Source organism: Macaca thibetana, chromosome 5, assembly GCF_024542745.1.
Source record: "Macaca thibetana thibetana isolate TM-01 chromosome 5, ASM2454274v1, whole genome shotgun sequence".
NCBI classification, from domain to species: Eukaryota; Metazoa; Chordata; class Mammalia; order Primates; family Cercopithecidae; genus Macaca; species Macaca thibetana.
In genome coordinates, this window is record NC_065582.1 from 129,232,877 (window position 1) to 129,251,207 (window position 18,331).

Sequence of the window (18,331 nt, forward strand, 5' to 3'; positions counted from 1 at the left end):
ATATGGTCATCACAGTATCTCCTATCCCACATGCTCTTGTGATAAGGTGATTGACAGCTCTCATTGAGAGGTGGAATCTATGTTCCTTCTCTTTGAACCTGAGCAGATGTGACTATAGCTGAAAGGACGTTGCAGTTGATACAATAAAGGTCCCTCAAAAATGTCCACATCCTATTCCTCACCACCTGTGAATATGTTATGTAATATAGCAAGATGGAATTAAGGTTGCAAATCTGACCTTTTTTCTTTTCTTTTTTCTGTTTTTTTTTTTTTTTTTTTTTTTTTTTTTTGAGACAGGGTCTTTCTCTGTCACCCAGCCTAGAGTGCAGTGGCGTGAACATGGCTCACTGCAACCTTGACTGGGACTCAAGTGATTCTCCCACCTCAGCCTCCGAAGCTGAGACTACAGGCACATGCCACCATGCCTGGCTAATTTTTAAAATTTTTGTGGAGATAACATCTTGCCCAGGCTGGTCTAGAACCCCTGGGCTCAGGCAATCCTCCCACCTCGGCCTCCCAAAGTGCAGGAATTACAGACATGAGCCACCATGCCCAAACTTTTCTTTTTCTCAAAAATACAGAACACTTCACAAATTTGCCTGCCATCCTTGCATGGGGGCCATGCTAATCTTCTCTGTAACATTCCAATTTTAATATATGTGGTGGCTCGCGCCTGTAATCCCAGCACTTTGAGAGGCTGAAGTGGGCAGATCACCTGAGGTCAGGAATTCAAAACCAACCTGGCCAAGAGGGCAAAACCCCGTCTCTACCAAAAATACAAAAATTAGCAGGGCGTGGTGGTGCACACCTATAATTCCAGCTACTTGGGAGGCTGAGACAGGAGAATCACTTGAACCCAGGAGGCAGACGTTGCAGTGAGCCGAGATCGTGCCACTGCACTCCAGCCTGGGTGACAAAGTAAGACTCCATCTCAAAACAAACAAACAAAAAAACCCCCCACACAAAAACAAACCCAAAAAAACCCCAAAAACAAACAAAAAAAACCAATTTTAATATTTGTGATGCTGAAGCAAGCACCAGCTGACCTTGAGATGGTGAGACTATACTGGACTATTCAGGTGGGCCCAATATAATCACTAAGGTCCTTGTAGTTGGAAGTGGGAGGCAGAAGAGTCAGAGTCAAGAGAGATCTGTAGATGCCATGATGCTGGCTTTAAAGATGGAAGAAGGGTCACAAGCCAAGGAATGCAGGTGGCCTGTAGATGCTGGAAAAGGCAAGAAAATGAATACTCTCTAGAGCCTTCAGAAGGACTGCAGCCCTGCTGCCACCTTGATTTTAACCCAGTGAGGCCCATTTCGAACTTCTGACCTCCAGAACTATAATATGATAAACATTTGTTGTTTTAAATCCCTAAATTTGTGGTAATTTCCTAGACCATCAGTGTGAAACTAATACAGATGCTATTTGACTGCCAAGGCTGGTTCGTAAAAGGAGACACAGTGTTCACCTGATTTTCTTCAGGCCCTGACACCATGCCATGAGGAAATAGAAAGACCACGTGGAGTGGTTACATGTAAGTGTTCCATCCACCGGCCTCAGCTGAGGTCCCAGCCCACAGTCAGCATCACTCCAGACACGTTGAGTGGCAGCAAGATGATACCAGCCGCAGTTACCATCTGATTACAACTTCATAAGAAACCCTGAGCAAGGGCTGCCCAGCTGAGCTCAACCAACGCTCAGACCTCTGGGTGATGATAATAAAATTATTGTTGTTTTGAGTCACTAACTTTTGGGGTGATTCATTGTATAGCAGTAGATAGCTGGAGCAGTGAGTATATAACAACTTTTAAAAATTGACACTTTGTCTTGAATTGTCTCGTTTTAAATAAGTATTCACTTTCATATTTAATTTTGTATTTGTAAATCCTACCTTTTTTCCTACAGAGAGCCCCTCCAAATAGTAAAGCTTCAAACCTACTGCCTTAAATCTGGTTCTACTTCTGCACGTAGCCACAATTTCTTATTCTGAATGTGGTAGAAAACATAAAAATATATGTAATTAAACAGACCTGAGGATCTTTGATATAAAGCAGTCTTTCCTTTCTTCTTTGTATTTTTAGTAGAGACAGGGTTTCACCAGCAGTCTTTATTTTTAAAGTTAAAAAAAAAAAAACTTTCACTTTGAAAACACTTTAAAATGTTAACAGAAGCAAATTTTAAGCTTTTTTTTTTTAATACTTTAAGTTCTAGGGTACATGTGCACAATGTAAAGGTTTGTTACATATGTATACACGTGCCATGTTGGTGTGCTGCACCCATTAACTTTTAAGCTTATATCACTTATCCATATCACTTTAAACATCAATTGCCTTTTCATTTGAGATTAAAAAAGAGATCATGACTCTCACAGACAGTAAAACTTATTTTGGAAATACGATGATATAGTCAACAGATGTATCCTAAGTTACTCTTTGCTGACAATGTCAACTTCATATAGCATTGTGATGTCAAGAAAAGACAGGAAATCTGAGTTAGGTCATGGTTCTTGGAACAAACCATGAAGGAAAAATGTGTTATGTAAAGAAGCATGTATAATGTTCCAGAATGTAGCCTAGGCCACTTAAAATATATTTTAAGATGATTTTGAGATGATTAGTTCTGATTTCTGGCATTGCCAAATTCTCAGTTCACTCTCCTCTGCCAGCCTTTTCACATCATGTCCAAGCTACTTCATTTATTTCAATTGATTCTTCCTGTAAAAGAGGGAGCACTGGATAACAAAGTACTGAGTCGGGCTTCAGAGTCCACGGAGCATTGACTTCTCAAGTTCTCAGGTTGCAGAGATAGTTTATACAAGGCTAACTCTCTTGCAGGCTAGTAGAACTGGGAGGGGCTAAACTGGGTGGCTGGAAAAACTGGTCCTCTTGCTCTAGTCATTCAGATGGTATCTACAGTGTGGATAATTTCCACAATTCCAAAGCCAACCCTACATATATAAACACTATGAATGTTTATGAATATGGCCAACCCTTGCACAAACACTCTTCCAAAAAAACAGGGCATGCTTCTAGCATTAACAACAAAAGCAACAAAATATACAGTAAATGGATTGTAAAATGTTGATTTCAAATTTGAGATGATCTTGTTCGTGGGAAAATCAGAAAGGAGAATATATGAGATGCCTCACTGACTTATTCTACTGGTTGCTCGAAGAAAGAGATTAATCATCTGCTATATAAATCATCTCATTCTTCCAGGTTCTGATTTAAAAATGAGCTCTTGGTTGAAAAATCTGCATCACTTTAAGATGGCACCCTATGCTACTATGCTATACCTTCCCTGTTCCTCTTCCTCGGAGAGGCATTCCTGTCTCCATTGAAGGTTCTGTGAAGCAGGACTTATCTAAGCAGGAAGTTTGGGGCTGCAAACCACTTTTTTTTTTTTTTTTGAGATAGGGTTTTGCTCTGTTGCCCAGGCTGGAGTGCAGTGACATCATCATGGCTCACTGTAGACCTCCCAGGCTCAAGCAATCTTCTTGCCTCAGGCTCCCATGTAGTTGGGACTACAGGTGCATGCCACCATGCCCAGATAATTTTTAAAATTTTTTGTAGAGATGAAGTCTTGCTATGTTGCCCAGGCTGGTCCTGAACTCCTGGGCTCAAGTGATCCTCCCACCTCAGCCTCCGAAAGTGCTGGGATTCCAGGTGTGAACCACTGTGCTCAGCCTAATGACAGAAAACAGCCCAGCCAGGGACTCAGCAATAGTGAGTAGACAGGGAGGGGGAGTATGGCCTCATGTCAGCTTTACATATCCTTATCCTCAGGTTCTTTCCTTTTCGGGGCTGCTTTCCACCAGACTTCTTTGATGAGGTTAGGGATAATCCCTTCCTTTCCCTTCATGAAGTTACAACATGGTGAAAAATTCCAACAGCCTAGAAATATATAGCTAGTTGCTTTCACAAACATTTGTATTCAGTCATCACATATGAAGCAGACACAATTACCTCTGGCTTTTTGTTTGCCTCAGGTTAGAAAGCTGAGGCTCAAGACCATCAGAATTATTCAAGGTATTCAAGGCACCATCTCTAATGAGTAGGAAAGCTGGGACACAAGGCCAGTTTGATCCAAGGCCAGTGCTTTTGCCCTATACCTCAGACATACCAGGGTATATTCTGGGGCCTTGTTTTATTTACGTATTTTTGTATCCCTGATGCCTAGTAGGGTGCCTGGCACTCAATCTGTATTGATTAACTTTCGATTGAATAAAAAGCTAGGATTTATTGTCAAAAACTGTATCTCTGAGGAGAAAGATGGGATTTGGAAAGTTGTAGCAATTTTGATGCCTTATGAAGTTCAGGGAAGTCTAAGTCATTTAGAGAAGTACTACAGCTGTCCCATGGGAGTGCCCTATTTTCACGGTAGAAGCGTAAGTGTGAGCAGGTTTGCAGGACACTTGTCAGGAGTCAGGGATTCACTAAATGTAGTCATTGTTTCTGTGTGGGCACTCCCTGCTTATTACCCATTCTGTGAGCACCTTTTCGCTTCAGTCTCACATGTCACCGAGGACAATGGGCTGCACATCAGGCCTTCATGGGGTTATTGGTGACAGTATCACTCAACCCCACAGAACCCCTACCATGTACTGTAGAAGATCAAGTATCTTAAATTGTCTGGAAGTTCTTGGGGGCTGCCAGGTTTCTGATTTCCTTATTTTGTACGTATGCAAGATATAGGAAATTTGCCCTCCAGAAAGCTCCGGAAAGGCTAATGGGTAAAGCCTGATTAGCCTAAGGGGAATAATTTTTTTTTTCATAAATAACACTTTCACCTCCAGCAAGGTAAGCCAAGGTGATAAGGACAAATAGAATGAGGATAATTTTTTTTAAAGATATATTAACAAACAAAAAATTCTGCAAAGTAAACAGAGAAAACCTACATAATCCCCCAAGCCCATTTCCCAAGAATATCATCATCCTTAAAATGAGGTGTTTAAAAAAGAGGATGCGGTATTAATAACTACTGGATCTATATTTTTAATGACTGCTTTCCTTTAATCTTAAAGAGATAAGTGGACTAAAGTGGATAAAGGGTTCCATCTTGGACAACCTGATCAGTCTTTTCTTCTGTGCTGAGCAGGGCGTGCCAAGAGCAGGAAATTCGGCACCATTTACAAAGCTTTTCTTGTCTTACTCTCAGAGAAAGCCATCACTGTTCACATCATTCAAGAGGCTGTCTGTAAAAGGACACATAAAATACCAGTTATGAAATATATAGTACACATTTAGTATAGCTTCATAACATTTAGTGATCTAAGCAGCAAGATGACTATGTCAAATAAAAGTTATCACTTATTTATGTTTAAAAGATCAAATAAGCATTGGATAAAATTATGTAGCCTAAGCAAAGGGCAATTTCTCAATCTTTTCCTTTTTGTTTTATATAGTCTGTTATTTTTAAATTCTACCACATAAATTTGCATTTCCTCTTTCACATCACTTATAAACTAACGTATGTTCCTTTTTTTACCTTTGCCTTCTTGAAAAAAACATCCCCAGTCTCCTTCATGCTTTGATCACGAACTCTCATTTCTCTGGTGGTGGACAGTTGGTGGAGCTGCTGTCTGTGGGCCCCGTTCACTCAGCCTTTTGATGCTCTGTACAATGAGCTGTCATCTCTGTAATTTTAATCTTAGCTCTAGTCTCCAAGTTAGTTTCGTGTTCCTATTATGTTTATCAGCATAGATTTCCAGCAAGATGATTATGCCAAGTAAAAGTTATCACTTAATGTTTAAAAGATAAAATAAGCATTGGATAAAATTATGTAGCCTGCAAATCATTTAAAACTAGTGTGCTAATTTTACCTTATTTTCCAAAACGCTCACCAAGCTCACACCTCTCTGAAATAGGTGTTAGCTTTTTGGGCTCCTTTCCCCCAGTTGCTCTGTGCTCCAAACAGATGCCTGTGTTTAGTCCGGGCTAATATGCAAAGGGACCTACTTCAAAAATTCCTTAGCTGCTCTGCAAAGAAGAGCGCTGCCAAAGCTATGCCGTGTGCCTTCCCATATTTCACAAGTAACAAAATAATTCACAGAAAACATACAGAAGAACAGAAAAGAGAAAACTGTTCCCAGTGGCTGATTATGTAGATTAGAACTCAAGAATACGGTATTTACTAATTTAGGAGTGAGAGAGTAAACAAATAAATGTTCCACATCCCCCATTGATATCCATGTGAAAGTGTCTCTGGCCTAAGGCACTTGGTTGGTTTGCTTTTTGTCCCGTTCTGGGAGAAGTGTCGCCTATAACAACAATGCTAATTATAATGAATAATAAATGATAATTTATGGGTTACCAAGGACCAAGCAGCTCTGGGAGTCTTCATTAAAACAACAGCACAACTACAACCTCTGGACGTACGCCGTAATTATTAGATGTTTACGTACCCTCATCAACGTGCTAAGTTTTTATTAAAAACTCCTCCTTCAGTTCCTCCTGATTTTTTTTTAAATTATGGAAAAATTCCAAGACACACAGAAGTAGAACGAACAGTGTAATGAAGCCTCGAGTACCCATCACCCAGCTTCGACCCTCAACTTTTTGCCTATCTTGTTTCACCTGTCTTCTCCACTTTTTTTTCCTCTTGGATTGGAAAATTTTAAAACAAACATCCAAACTTGTAGCATTTATTGAATATTTTAGTAGACGCCCCGACAATGTTATAATAATTTGGTGGGTTATTGCAAAATGGAACGGCAAGACAAAACAAAGAAGGAACGTAGAAAACTCTCCCGTGGCTGAAAGGGCTGTCACAAAGGTTAGCTCTGGAGAAACGCCGCGAGCGTGACATTCCCCTGAGAAGGGCGGACGCAGCCAGGAGAGAAGGCAGTCCCTCAGGGCAGGTAACTGAAAACCTTCCCCGCTGCCCACCCAGGCATGCGCAATTCAGACCCTGGAGTTGCTAAGGCCCCAAGGCAGAGAGAGGCTCAGGATACAGAGAAAGCCAATCAGAGGGCTCCAAGACTGATAAATTAGCCAATCCAGATTCGAGGGTGAATCAGGTCCTCAGCATTCCCCTCGCCCCACCCGCATCCAATCAGAGAGCCGGCTACTTTGGGCGGACTTTTCAAAACAGCGAAAACAAAACAAATCGGGGACCTTTAAAATGCGTAATGAGACTAGAAACGATCTCCTTCCGCTCCTCAGTCTTCCCCTGTTCCCAAAGCCGAATCAATCCGGGAATAAGCCCGACGCCCAGATTCCGCCCTCCGCCGTGGCGCCGGGCGGGAGGACTGGCTTGGCGAAGCCAAGGAGAGCTAGGGAGGCAGCGAGAGAGGCTGGAGACAGCGGCTTAGGGGCGGGACTCTTTTTAAAGTCCGTGGAGGAAGTGCAGGATCCCTCCGCGGGGAGTCACGTGCCCCGCCCCCTTGGGGGCGTCGAAACTCACAACAAAAACAGGAGGCTCACTGAGGCCTCTATTGAGGCGGCGGAGGTGCGGCGGCAGGCTGGTCTCCGGCGGCCGTCGTAGCGCCCGGGTGGAGGGTGGGCGCGTGGGGAGCGGGATGGAGCCGGGGCTGTGAGGCCGAGGCGGCGGTGCCTGGGAAGAAGGGTCGGATGCCGGGCCGGGGGCACCGCTGAGGCAGTGGGGTCCCCGACCTGCGAGACAGGTTCGGAAGTCCCCGCTGCACCCAGTCCCTGCGGACCGTGAGACCGCGGGCGGGTGGAGGCGCGTCTCCGGCACGGTGAGTGGGCCCGGCCAGGGGCGCCGTGGGTTTCTTTGTTCGTGGTGGGGACTGTGGGCTGCGGGGAGGTTGGTATCATCCGAGTGTCTCGGTGCTGCCTGCCCCTCATCCGCTGGAGCGACCAGGGTGCTGCCCTCAGCCCCAGCCCTGGGGGGAGCTGGCGCCCGCGACGGACAGATAGATGCTGGTGGGGTGGACGGAGGGGGAGACTAGGCTAAGGGCAGTCTCCGCCTCGGTGCCCCCCGCCCTCACTCGTGTTGTCACGGGGGCTCGCTGGGGTGGTGCTTCTTGGATTGACAGCCCCGGGGCTCTGCAGAGTTGCAGGGCCCCAGCATCAGTGAGAGGATGGGTGTTGTCCGGTCGGGCGCGGGGCGGGCTAGACTGGACTGGATTTCTGTCCCCGGACCGCAGCCGGGTGTGCCGCGCCACCCCACGGCTCCTGGGACACGGGTGTCCGCCTCTCGGGTAAGTCCGGAATCGGTGCTGCAGCAGCGGACGGGAAAAGCTGGGGGCTGGACTCTCCGAGAGGGGCTTCTGCAGCTGGGCGCCCCGGGCGGGCGGGGCTCGGGAGTCTCCTCCCTCCGCTTCTTTGTTCAGTCGCGAGACTTTCCCTCCCCTCCCCCCTATTGTGCAACGCCCCATCCCCCGGACCCGCTGCAGTCGCTGGCCTCACTGCAGTCCCCTGGGCAGAAGGCCCTCCCCGGTGCGACTTCAGGTGGGGCAGACCGAGGGGACGCCGGCGCCCGCGGACAGTTTCCTGTTTGTGAAACGCCGAGAGGCCAGGGCTGGCAGGTCTTACCCAGCGCTGGCCGGCGGACCTGACCACGGCTCCTCCCCCTGCCACACCTCCCTGGCCGTGGTGGGGATTGCCCCAGGGCTCTGGAGGACGTGACTGGTCCCTCCCCCCGCTCCTTGTCCGGGTGTGTTGAGGCGATCCTTGCTGGAGGTACTGGCCTCAGCCCTTTCTATCCCGCTTCCCCACCCCTCTTACCTCCAGATTACATTCTCTGTGTGGTGTCTTTGCTGCAGATGAAGGATTTGGGGGCAGAGCACTTGGCAGGTCGTGAAGGGGTCCAACTCCTCGGATTGTTGAACCTCTACCTAGAACAAGAAGAGAGATTCCAACCTCGAGAAAAAGGGCTGAGTTTGATTGAGGCTACCCCGGAGGTAAGTTGGCAGAAAAGATAACTTGCTCAAGCAGCTGATGGGGCTTGGAGGAGGTAACAACCCCCCCTCCCCGTTGAATCATGACTGAAGCCTGCAAAATTTCTTAATATCGAAGTTGTTCCTTTTGGAGTACCAAGATAAACCTTATTCTAGGGTCATGCTTTTGCTTTTCTTAGCAAGAATGAGAGTGATATTTTACAGAAGTGGGGTTTTTTTTTGTTTTTGTTTTGAATGTGGCACCCTCCTCGCCGCCTCCCCCCCCCCGCCCCCCGCCCCCCGCCCCCCGCACTCCAGCTCCTGCAGCTTCAGGATGAGAGACTCCTGGTGAATTGAGCAGTTCATTTGTGCAAACACCCTCTGCCTGTGAAATACATATTTATAGTAGGATCTTAAATGACTTTAGAAAAGCAAAAGCAAACAAAGGAACCCTCTCTCTCCATTTCAAGGGAATTGAATTATATTTGCTATAACTCTCTGAAATCTTGGAACGGTTCACCTTATATTGAATTGCTGAAGCTCTTTTATGATGTATATTTTTAAGAAGCAGTGATTTATGTCTTATAGATGAGAAAGTGTATAGCTTTACTTAAGTGATACCACTCTTTCCATCTATATGCTTGAAGATTGAGGGGAAAAAATTAACCTTATTCTTGGGGAAAAAAATAACCTTATTCTTTGGATCTATATGTGTTTTTCATCTGGTTCTAAGAAAATTGTAAACCTTGGTTCTTGGTTTTTATTGCAGAATGATAACACTTTGTGTCCAGGATTGAGAAATGCCAAAGTTGAAGATTTAAGGAGTTTAGCCAACTTTTTTGGATCTTGCACTGAAACTTTTGTCCTGGCCGTCAATATTTTGGACAGATTCTTGGCTCTTATGAAGGTATTTCATCATTTTTATAAATATGTCTTCCGTTTACTATGCCCAGTGCCTAGCACACAGGGTTCAAGAAATATTTATCGAATGGGTATAATAATGTCCACTGTATATAAAAATTTATAATCAGAATTGTGATCGTTAGTGCCAGAATAAGACTAAAGATTAATTGTATTGTTGTATGTTAGGTTTTTCTGTTGTGTCTTAGGTTTTACCTCTTAAGTACTGTCTCTCGAAGATGTGACAAAAGAGAGACTACTATTTTTTAGATATTTGCCATATGTTTATAGTCCTCAAAATAAGATTTTATCTGCCATCATGCTTCTCTTGAAGCCTAGATTTTTAAAATACTGAAGCGTGACAAATGAAGCATAACAGTCTATTAAATATGACTGGCCGCCTTCCCTAGAAGTCTCTTCAAAGCAGGGAGCCATGGTTTTATTAACAGTCACCAGCAATGGCTAGAAAAATGTGGGGAATCTTCTGCCAGTAGGATTGCTGTCAGCTGCTGGGTCAGTTCTCAGGGCATTGAAAAGAAAAGGGCAGCCATCTGTCCATGGCAGCTTTTATATATGTCCCACTCTCCGCCACTCATGTGATCTTTCTCGAGCAAAATTACATTGAAATATGGAATGATTCTTAAAGATTTTTACGTAAGAACATAAGTATAAAATATTTTAATATCCCAGTACATTTTTTTTTGGTGTTAAAAAGCTTAATTTATTTTGGGGGAGATTGTATTATGAATTTCATAAGTCTGAAATACAAATTATACTTTAGTGCTAGAAATCTAGCTTTTGAACCTGCATGGAAGTTCTTGTACCTGCATTTGAATTTACATAATTTAAAGGTTCAAAAAACTTTTTTTTCTAAATTAAAAATTTTTTTTTTTTTTTTTTTTTTTTTAAGTAGAAGTGGAGGCTTGCTGTGTTGTATGTTGGCCAGAGTGTTCTCAAACTCCTGGCCTCAAGCAGTCCTCCCACTTCAGCCTCCCAAAGTCCTAGGATTACAGGCATGAGCCACTGCTCCCTGCTGCCTTTTTTTTTTTTTTTTTCTTTTTAAGGGAGGTTGAGAAGATCTAAAATGTGACAATGTGTATAACTGTGGGTAAAGGGCCAGTACATATAAGAGAAGCAGCTTGATTATGTTCTGTCTTAAGAATAGGAGCATCATTACAGTATTATAAGCATTTGCTTTACTAAGTCAAAGTGACAGTTGTTGAAAGAAGCCTCTTGTTTTTTTCTCAGGTGAAACCTAAACATTTGTCTTGCATTGGAGTCTGTTCTTTTTTGCTGGCTGCTAGAATAGTTGAAGAAGACTGCAATATTCCATCCACTCATGATGTGATCCGGATTAGTCAATGTAAATGTACTGCTTCTGACATAAAACGGATGGAAAAAATAATTTCAGAAAAATTGCACTATGAATTGGAAGCTACTACTGCCTTAAACTTTTTGCACTTATACCATACTATTATACTTTGTCATACTTCAGAAAGGTCAGTGGGATTAAAGATAAATTTTATACTTTGAGCATTGCTGTAGCTAACAGTAAATAATTGGAATGGCAATGAAATTTGTATTTTTACCTTCTTCAAACTTTCGACTTGGACTTTATTGGCAAATCTTTTTTTTTTTTTTTTTTTTTTTTTTTGAGATGGAGTTGCGCTCTGGTTGCCCAGTCCGGAGTGCAATGGCGTGATCTCGGCTAACTGCAACCTCCACCTCCCGGGTTCAAGTGATTCTCCTGTGTCAGCCTCCCGAGTAGCTGGGATTACAGGCGTGTGCCACCACACCCGGCTAATTTTGTATTTTCAGTAGAGACGGGGTTTATCTATGTTGGTCAGGCTGGTCTCGAACTCCTGACCTTAAGTGATCCACCCACTTCGGCCTTCCAAAGTGCTGGGATTACAGGCTTGAGCCACCGCGTCTGGCCCTGGCAAATCTTTAAAATCGTTTAAAATCATTTAAATCTTTGGGAGTTTAATAAATCTTTGTTCTTTGCATTTATAGGAAAGAAATACTGAGCCTTGATAAACTAGAAGCTCAGCTGAAAGCTTGCAACTGCCGACTCGTCTTTTCAAAAGCAAAAGTAAGTCGATTCCTTGCTTACATATATATCTCACAGTTTCTATTTTGAATTTTAAAAAAATATTTTCCTTTTTTTTTTTCTTACAGCCATCTGTATTAGCCTTGTGCCTTCTCAATTTGGAAGTAGAAACTTTGAAATCTGTTGAATTACTGGAAATTCTCTTGCTAGTTAAAAAACATTCCAAGGTAATCACAGTCATTATTCTTTAAAGCAAATTTCTTTCCTCATGTTTCATTTTTTTCTGTAGTGACTTAAACTTGAATACTTCATGGGACTCTTAACTTTTACACTCGTTTTTTTCTTATATCTGTAGTGTTAAAGTTCTCAAAATGCAGCTTTGACCCAGACAATACTAATCCGGAAGGTAACTTGGTCACTTAGCCCAGCTTCTTTCTGCATATAAGTGCCCCTTCTGTAGTAATCATGCCATATGACAGTACAGCTGTTACATTGCCACGTATGCATTGTTCTAAAATGCATTCTAGGAAGTAGACTCAGAACAAACACTAATGGGATAGGATGGGATCACATCACACCTCTAGGGCTGAACTGTCATCCCATTAGCAGCAGCATCAAATAACACCAGCAATGTTGATGTTTTAAACCCCAATGTCTTTTCAAATCCTTTAGGCCAGCTAAGTAAAAGTAAGTCTTACAGTCACAAAGAGGTATAAAACAAAAGCACAGTCCTTTTTCTTAAACTCTCAGTCTAGTTGGAGAAATAAGGAAGTTAACATGAAGTGTTGTGTTCTGTCATCTGTTATTGTGTCTTGGTGCCAGGTAATAGTGAATATAGAGAGTACCTGGGGATTTCTTGAGACAGAGTCTTGCTCTGTTGCCCAAGCTGGAGTGCAGTGGCACGATCTCGTCTCACCGCAACCTCAGCCTCTCCGGTTCAAGTGATTCTCCTGTGTCAGCCTCCCGAGTGCCTGGGACTACAGGTGCTCACCACCATGCCTGGCTAGTTTTTATATTTTTGGTAGAGATGGGGTTTCGCCATGTTGGCCAGGCTGGTCTTAAACTCCTGACCTCAAGTGATCCCACCTTCCTTGGCCTCCCAAAGTGCTGGGATTACAGGCATGAGCCTCTGTGCCCGGCTTACTTTGGGGTTTTTTTAAGCAAAGAAATAGGGCAGACTAGGAGAAGCATTATGACTGGGAGCCTATTTGGAGCAAAAGAATCTTTGACAGTGAAAGTTTGGACAGCAAAGGCTTATGGCCAAGAAATTGGTGGACTAGACAGATTTAAAAGTCATTTTAGGGTAGACTTGCAGGTACAATGTCTAGGTGTTAGTCACAAGCAGGAGTAAGGCTGTCCAACTCATAAAACGGTGGTTTTGGAAGCCAAGCATGGAAATGAGGCAAGGAATCATGAATGGCCAAGATTTGCACCTAATGGTGGATGTAATATTAGCATAATTGGCAGGAAATTTGGAAGAAGTTAATTTGCGATGAGAGAAGTATGATTTTAGATGCGTGTATACACAGGTAGGTGTCTAGTAGGTGTTTGGCATTTTGGAATAAGAAGATAAACTGTAGCTGGAGATTGAGATTTGGAATTTCTCATGAAGAAGCAGTAGTTGAAACCATTAAAAGCTTGTGGAATCATTTTTGTAGGGGTCAGTTGAAGCTCTGGGGTTTTTAGTGTTGGCCTTTACCCCCAACACTAGGAGCCAAGTGAAGAAAGGTACATCCCCACAAGTAGGAGCACTGTCGGACAGGAAGGAGGTTTTTAAGAAGGAGGTGGTCAAGAGTATTGAATTTTTATAAGAGATCCAATATAATGAAAATTGAAGGTCATTGAATGTGTCAGAGGTAATGTCAGTAGAGCAGTGAGAAGGAAATGGTAGAAACCAGATTATAAGTGGGTTAAGATGTAGCTAGATTAGGTGAAAATGGGAGGCCAAGAAAATAGATAGATCTTCTGTTTTCTGGTGAAAATATGTGCAATGTGAAGCATTTTGTTTGTAACAGATAACTTTTCGCTTTTGTTTTAATCATGATTTTATTAGTTTTTATCTGAACTTTTTATTGATATTGATAGCTGGAACCATCTTCAGTGAAAATTGATTCATTGAGATAAACTGAAGACGTTCCAAAGGAGGAAGGAAAAACATAAAAAGAAAAAAAAGAAATAAACTGGAGCACTCCCCAGTGGTGGCGGAACTATGTCCTTTTTGGGAAATTTCTCTTCTCTCATATTGCTAATTTCTTTAGTTTTGTATCTGGTGTTATAATGTAAGTGTATGTTGCCAGCAATCCAAACAATGCCTTGTTACAGGAACCCAAATTGGTTTCTGTAACAAAAGGAATGTTGAATTTCTTTGCATTGAGACTAAGGACTATACTTGATAGTTGATTTATTAACAGACCCAGAGTGTTTTTAGGTCAGCGTTTTCTTAGAATAGGCAAAGCTTTCTGTGTATTGAATCCTATGTAATTTTATACTTAGAGTGCTCCTCTCCTAAACCAGTGGTTCCCAAATTTTGACAGTTTGGCTGCACATTACAGGCACCTAGGGAACTTACAAAACTCTTGATGCTCATGTTACACTCCTTGTCAATTAAATCAGAATACCAGAGGTGGAAGAGGGTAGTGGGAGCCAGGCATCTATATATATATATGTTTTTTTTTTTCATAGCTTACCTAGTGATTCCAAGGTGCTGCAAGATTTGGGAGACATTGCCATAACCTCTTAAAATATTTTTTTTTTCCAGATTAATGACGCCGAGTTCTTTTACTGGAGAGAGTTAGTTTCTAAATGCCTAGCTGAGTATTCTTCTCCTGAATGTTGCAAACCAGATCTTAAGAAGTTGGTTTGGATCGTTTCAAGGCGCACAGCCCAGAACCTCCACAACAGCTACTATAGTGTTCCTGAGCTGCCAACGATACCTGAGGGGGGTTGTTTTGATGAAAGTGAAAGGTAGGCGGGTTCCTTGACTCATTAAACTTCCCTGGACTAAATAATACTGAGTTTATTATACTCAGAACTGTGGAATAGTGTAAGACATTAGAGAAAGCAAGCCCCTACACTAAGAGCTAAGAATTAAAACCCCAACTCTTCAGGTAAGCAAATTAACCAGAAGTAGTTTTGTTAAAATACGTAATGATTTATAAGGTCTTCTCCATTTTTTTTTAGTTTTTTTCTTTTTTATATTTTTTTGAGTAGAGATGGGGTCTCGCAATGTTGCCCGGGGCTGGTCTTACACACTCCTAGGCTCAAGTGATGCTCCTGCCTCAGCCTCCCAAAGTGCTGAGATTACAGGTGTGAGCCACTGCACTCAGCCTTTTTTCCCTTTTTAAACTGGTTGTTTTCCATCTTTCTCCTATTTCCCTTGCTTTTGAAATACAGCTAAAAAAAACCCCAAAAAAACAAACTGGAAAAGAATTCTGGGCTTTGTCGTGTTAGTATGAATTCCTAATATTGTGCTGTGGAGAAGAGATTAATGGGTAGGTGCCTGGAAAATAAAGGGAATCACCACCACTAATGGGGAAGACTTCTATAGATGTCCTCAGAGGTTTGTCAGTTGGTGTCGTCTTATTCAGAATTTGATTATTGTGTTTGTAAAGTGAATAATTTTGCTAAATTTGTTTGTTTTATGCTGTAGAGATAAAGGGCCAGAAGTTTCATTTTCATAGCTTGTTAGTTTACTTTGATATTTGAGAGTGTTAAGTGGTATAAGAAATCACGGATGCAAGAAATACATCTAAATAGACCATGTGCTAGGAGGTATGTTGTCTTTAGTCTTCATTATTGGATTTAAAATACTTAGAATTCTACAATTAGTTGCTGATAGAGTTATTAATTGGTACAAGAATAATAGTTTGGCAAATAGTAACTTGTTTAAACTTAAGAAAACCTATATTTTCTTTTCTTTTTTTTTTTTTTTTTTTTTTTTTTTTTTTTTTTTTGCGTGTGCCACCATGGCTGGCTAATTTTTGTATTAATATTTTTTGTAGAGATGGGGTTTTGCCATGTTGCTCAGGCTGGTCTGGAACTCCTGGGATTAAGCGATCTGCACACTTTGGCCTCCCAAAGTGCTGGGATGACAGGGATGAGCCACTGCACTCAGCCAAAAAAATCTGTATTTTCCATTGAGATTACTATAGACTTCATTTAGGAAGTCTTTATAAATTTTGTCTCTGTAAAGCATACATTTTGAATATAAAAATCCTCACTAGAGATACTCATATAGCAGCTTTATTTTGGCTATAAAGCATTTAAGTGTGTTTTAAATAATGGTATCCTCTTTTTTGTCTCTTTTTCTCTTTAGTGAGGACTCTTGTGAAGATATGAGTTGTGGAGAGGAGAGTCTCAGCAGCTCTCCTCCCAGTGATCAAGAGTGCACCTTCTTTTTCAACTTCAAAGTGGCACAAACACTGTGCTTTCCATCTTAGAAATCTGATTATTCTGTCAGAATTTATATGTACAGGTTTCAAAGCAATAAATGGGGGAATAGGTAGTTTTCTGGTTTAGCCCCCATCTAGTCAGGAATTACATATACTGGAATACCTACCTTCTATTTGTTATTCAGATCAGATCTGGCCTATTTTCTTATTTATCCTAAGCCATCAAATGAGGTAGTGCCTCTTAAACCATTAACAGTATACTTTAGACATTGGCACTTTATTTTTCTTGTTGATCTTTAGCTACTTTGGGGAGGAGGGAAGGTGCTGATACCTTCAATTTGTTACTTTTCAAGATTTTTAAAAATAACTAGTGTAGCTTATCTTAAACATTTTATAAAACCTTCAGATGTCTTTATTTAAGCAGATTGGAAGTATACAAGTGCTTCCTTAGCAGGGACAGTGGATAATACTTTAATGGTTTATCATAGATTGCCCCCTCCCCCCTTCTCAGAAGAGTGAATATGCTCTTAAATGTCAAACACATTTTTGTTTTGTTTTTTAAATGATCAGTGTCTATTTGATGTGATGCAGATCTGCAGAAATAATTAGGCTAGGGCTCTTAGTTTCATTCCTATTGCCCAAGTATTGTCAAACTATGGTATTATTTTAATGTTACTTTAAAAATCCATAATCTGCTAGTTTTGCATGTACTTGTATGAAAACAGTGCAGTAAGTTGAAAACCCAGTATCTATGGAATTGATAAATGTTGATCTGGTGGTACATTTTATCTCATTTTCTTATATTAAAAATGTCTGCATGATTACATTTTATTTCCTTTGTAATTTACATTTCAAAATGATGTATTGCTATATGGGTGCCAAGATTGAGTATGAATAACCCGAGTGTTTGTAGTATTAGAGTTTTAAGCAAATCTGTGTGGTGATACAGCCATAAGAATGGGGCTTATATAAACTCTGTACATGTATGATTTTGTACAGAGAATTTTTAACTTTATAAATTGTATATGAACATGTAAATCTTTTAAAATGTACATAAAATACTGTATTTTTTTACCTTGTGTGTGATAGTCTAGTCATTGCATGTAAATATAATTTATTATGTATTCTGTAGTATAAATCATACGTTGATGACTTACATTTTTACTGGTAAGTCAACATCCATTGGATGTTTTCTGAAGTGGCTCTTTTTGAAGTGATAATAGATTGTAATTCGAAATAAAATTATTACTGAATTCTCCTTGTTTGGGATCACATCTTAATTTTTAATCTGTTAAAAGTGTTTGATGTATTTTAATGAGAAGACTTTAGGTGAGGCTACAGTGATTCCAGAGTGAGCCTTCTAACTGGCTAGCAGAAGTTCTCTAGGTTTGACACTATGCCTTGGAGATACTGAAAGAGAATCTGTCATTTGAGAATTGACCTCTTTCTGGGATGGATTTATTAAGTATGCTCTCAGAGACTGGTGTATTACCAGAATGCCTATTAATTTACAGTGACAGGCAACAGGTATTAAGTAGACCAGAAAGCTCAGGTTGGCAGATTAGAACGATCTTTCAGGAGACAAATCAAGTTTTAATCAGTTTGGTTAGTAAGTATGGGGTGTTGGCTGTGGTGGGGCCCCACCACCTTCTAGCTCTTGTGGACCTCAAAAGTATCAGGTTGTTTTGCAAGTGGTGTTCCTTCCCCGCCCCCTCCCCCCAACAGGTTCCCCATCTGTCTAGTTTGATTTTTGTAGACCTTTGTTTTCTCTAGTTAGTTAGAAAGTCAGGTATACTCAATATGGTTTTCATGTAACACCTCTTCTCTGGAGATAGGGGTATGTTTTCCTACCCTCCTAGGGGAGAATCTCTACTTGAGGACGACCTTTCCTGTCTTACTAAATAATATTAGTAAATAGTAGGTAATATATTCTGCTTTCAGATTTTGATTTGTTGAGATGTAAAAGTTCTTTGTGGCTTACCAAATCTCAAGACTCTCTTTAGCTCCTGTGGGATTGTATTGCTTTTCTTACTGGATATTCTTCTTGGGTAAGTATCTTTGTGGCTTCACCTCTTCCCCCTCCGGTTTTTAGTATATTTAGTCTAGACCTCTCTGCTGAGCTTGCAACCTCTTTATTCACATGGCCT

General features: G+C 41.5%; 1 protein-coding gene and 1 non-coding gene across 3 annotated transcripts; one reads left to right on the forward strand and one right to left on the reverse strand.

Moving 5' to 3' along the window:
* Window positions 1-571: 571 nt before the first annotated feature.
* On the reverse strand, window positions 572-673 carry LOC126955792 (U6 spliceosomal RNA). Its single transcript, XR_007726090.1, has one exon. It is a non-coding gene; the product is annotated as a U6 spliceosomal RNA (small nuclear RNA).
* Window positions 674-7,049: 6,376 nt separating this feature from the next.
* CCNG2 (cyclin G2) lies at window positions 7,050-17,442 on the forward strand. Of its 2 annotated transcripts, none has more exons than XM_050790884.1 (8): window positions 7,050-7,700; window positions 8,730-8,867; window positions 9,613-9,750; window positions 10,992-11,242; window positions 11,757-11,835; window positions 11,922-12,020; window positions 14,552-14,757; window positions 16,109-17,442. In XM_050790884.1, the coding sequence occupies exons 2-8, from the start codon at window positions 8,730-8,732 to the stop codon at window positions 16,230-16,232; spliced, it is 1,035 nt and encodes a 344-aa protein (XP_050646841.1). In that variant the 5' UTR covers window positions 7,050-7,700; the 3' UTR covers window positions 16,233-17,442. The 2 variants fall into 2 exon arrangements, with proteins under 2 accessions (XP_050646841.1, XP_050646842.1); XM_050790885.1 differs by lacking the exon at window positions 7,050-7,700 and adding an exon at window positions 8,571-8,646.
* The last annotated feature ends 889 nt before the right edge of the window (window positions 17,443-18,331 follow it).

What these genes read in the sequence shown, in the direction of transcription:
- CCNG2 (XM_050790884.1), top strand. Translation starts at nt 8,730, where the DNA reads ATGAAGGATTTGGGGGCAGAGCACTTGGCAGGTCGTGAAGGGGTCCAA. An exon ending in TGATTGAGGCTACCCCGGAG is followed by an intron (nt 8,868 to 9,612) that starts GTAAGTTGGCAG and finishes TTTTTATTGCAG; the next exon opens with AATGATAACACTTTGTGTCC. An exon ending in TAGTTAAAAAACATTCCAAG is followed by an intron (nt 12,021 to 14,551) that starts GTAATCACAGTC and finishes TTTTTTTTCCAG; the next exon opens with ATTAATGACGCCGAGTTCTT.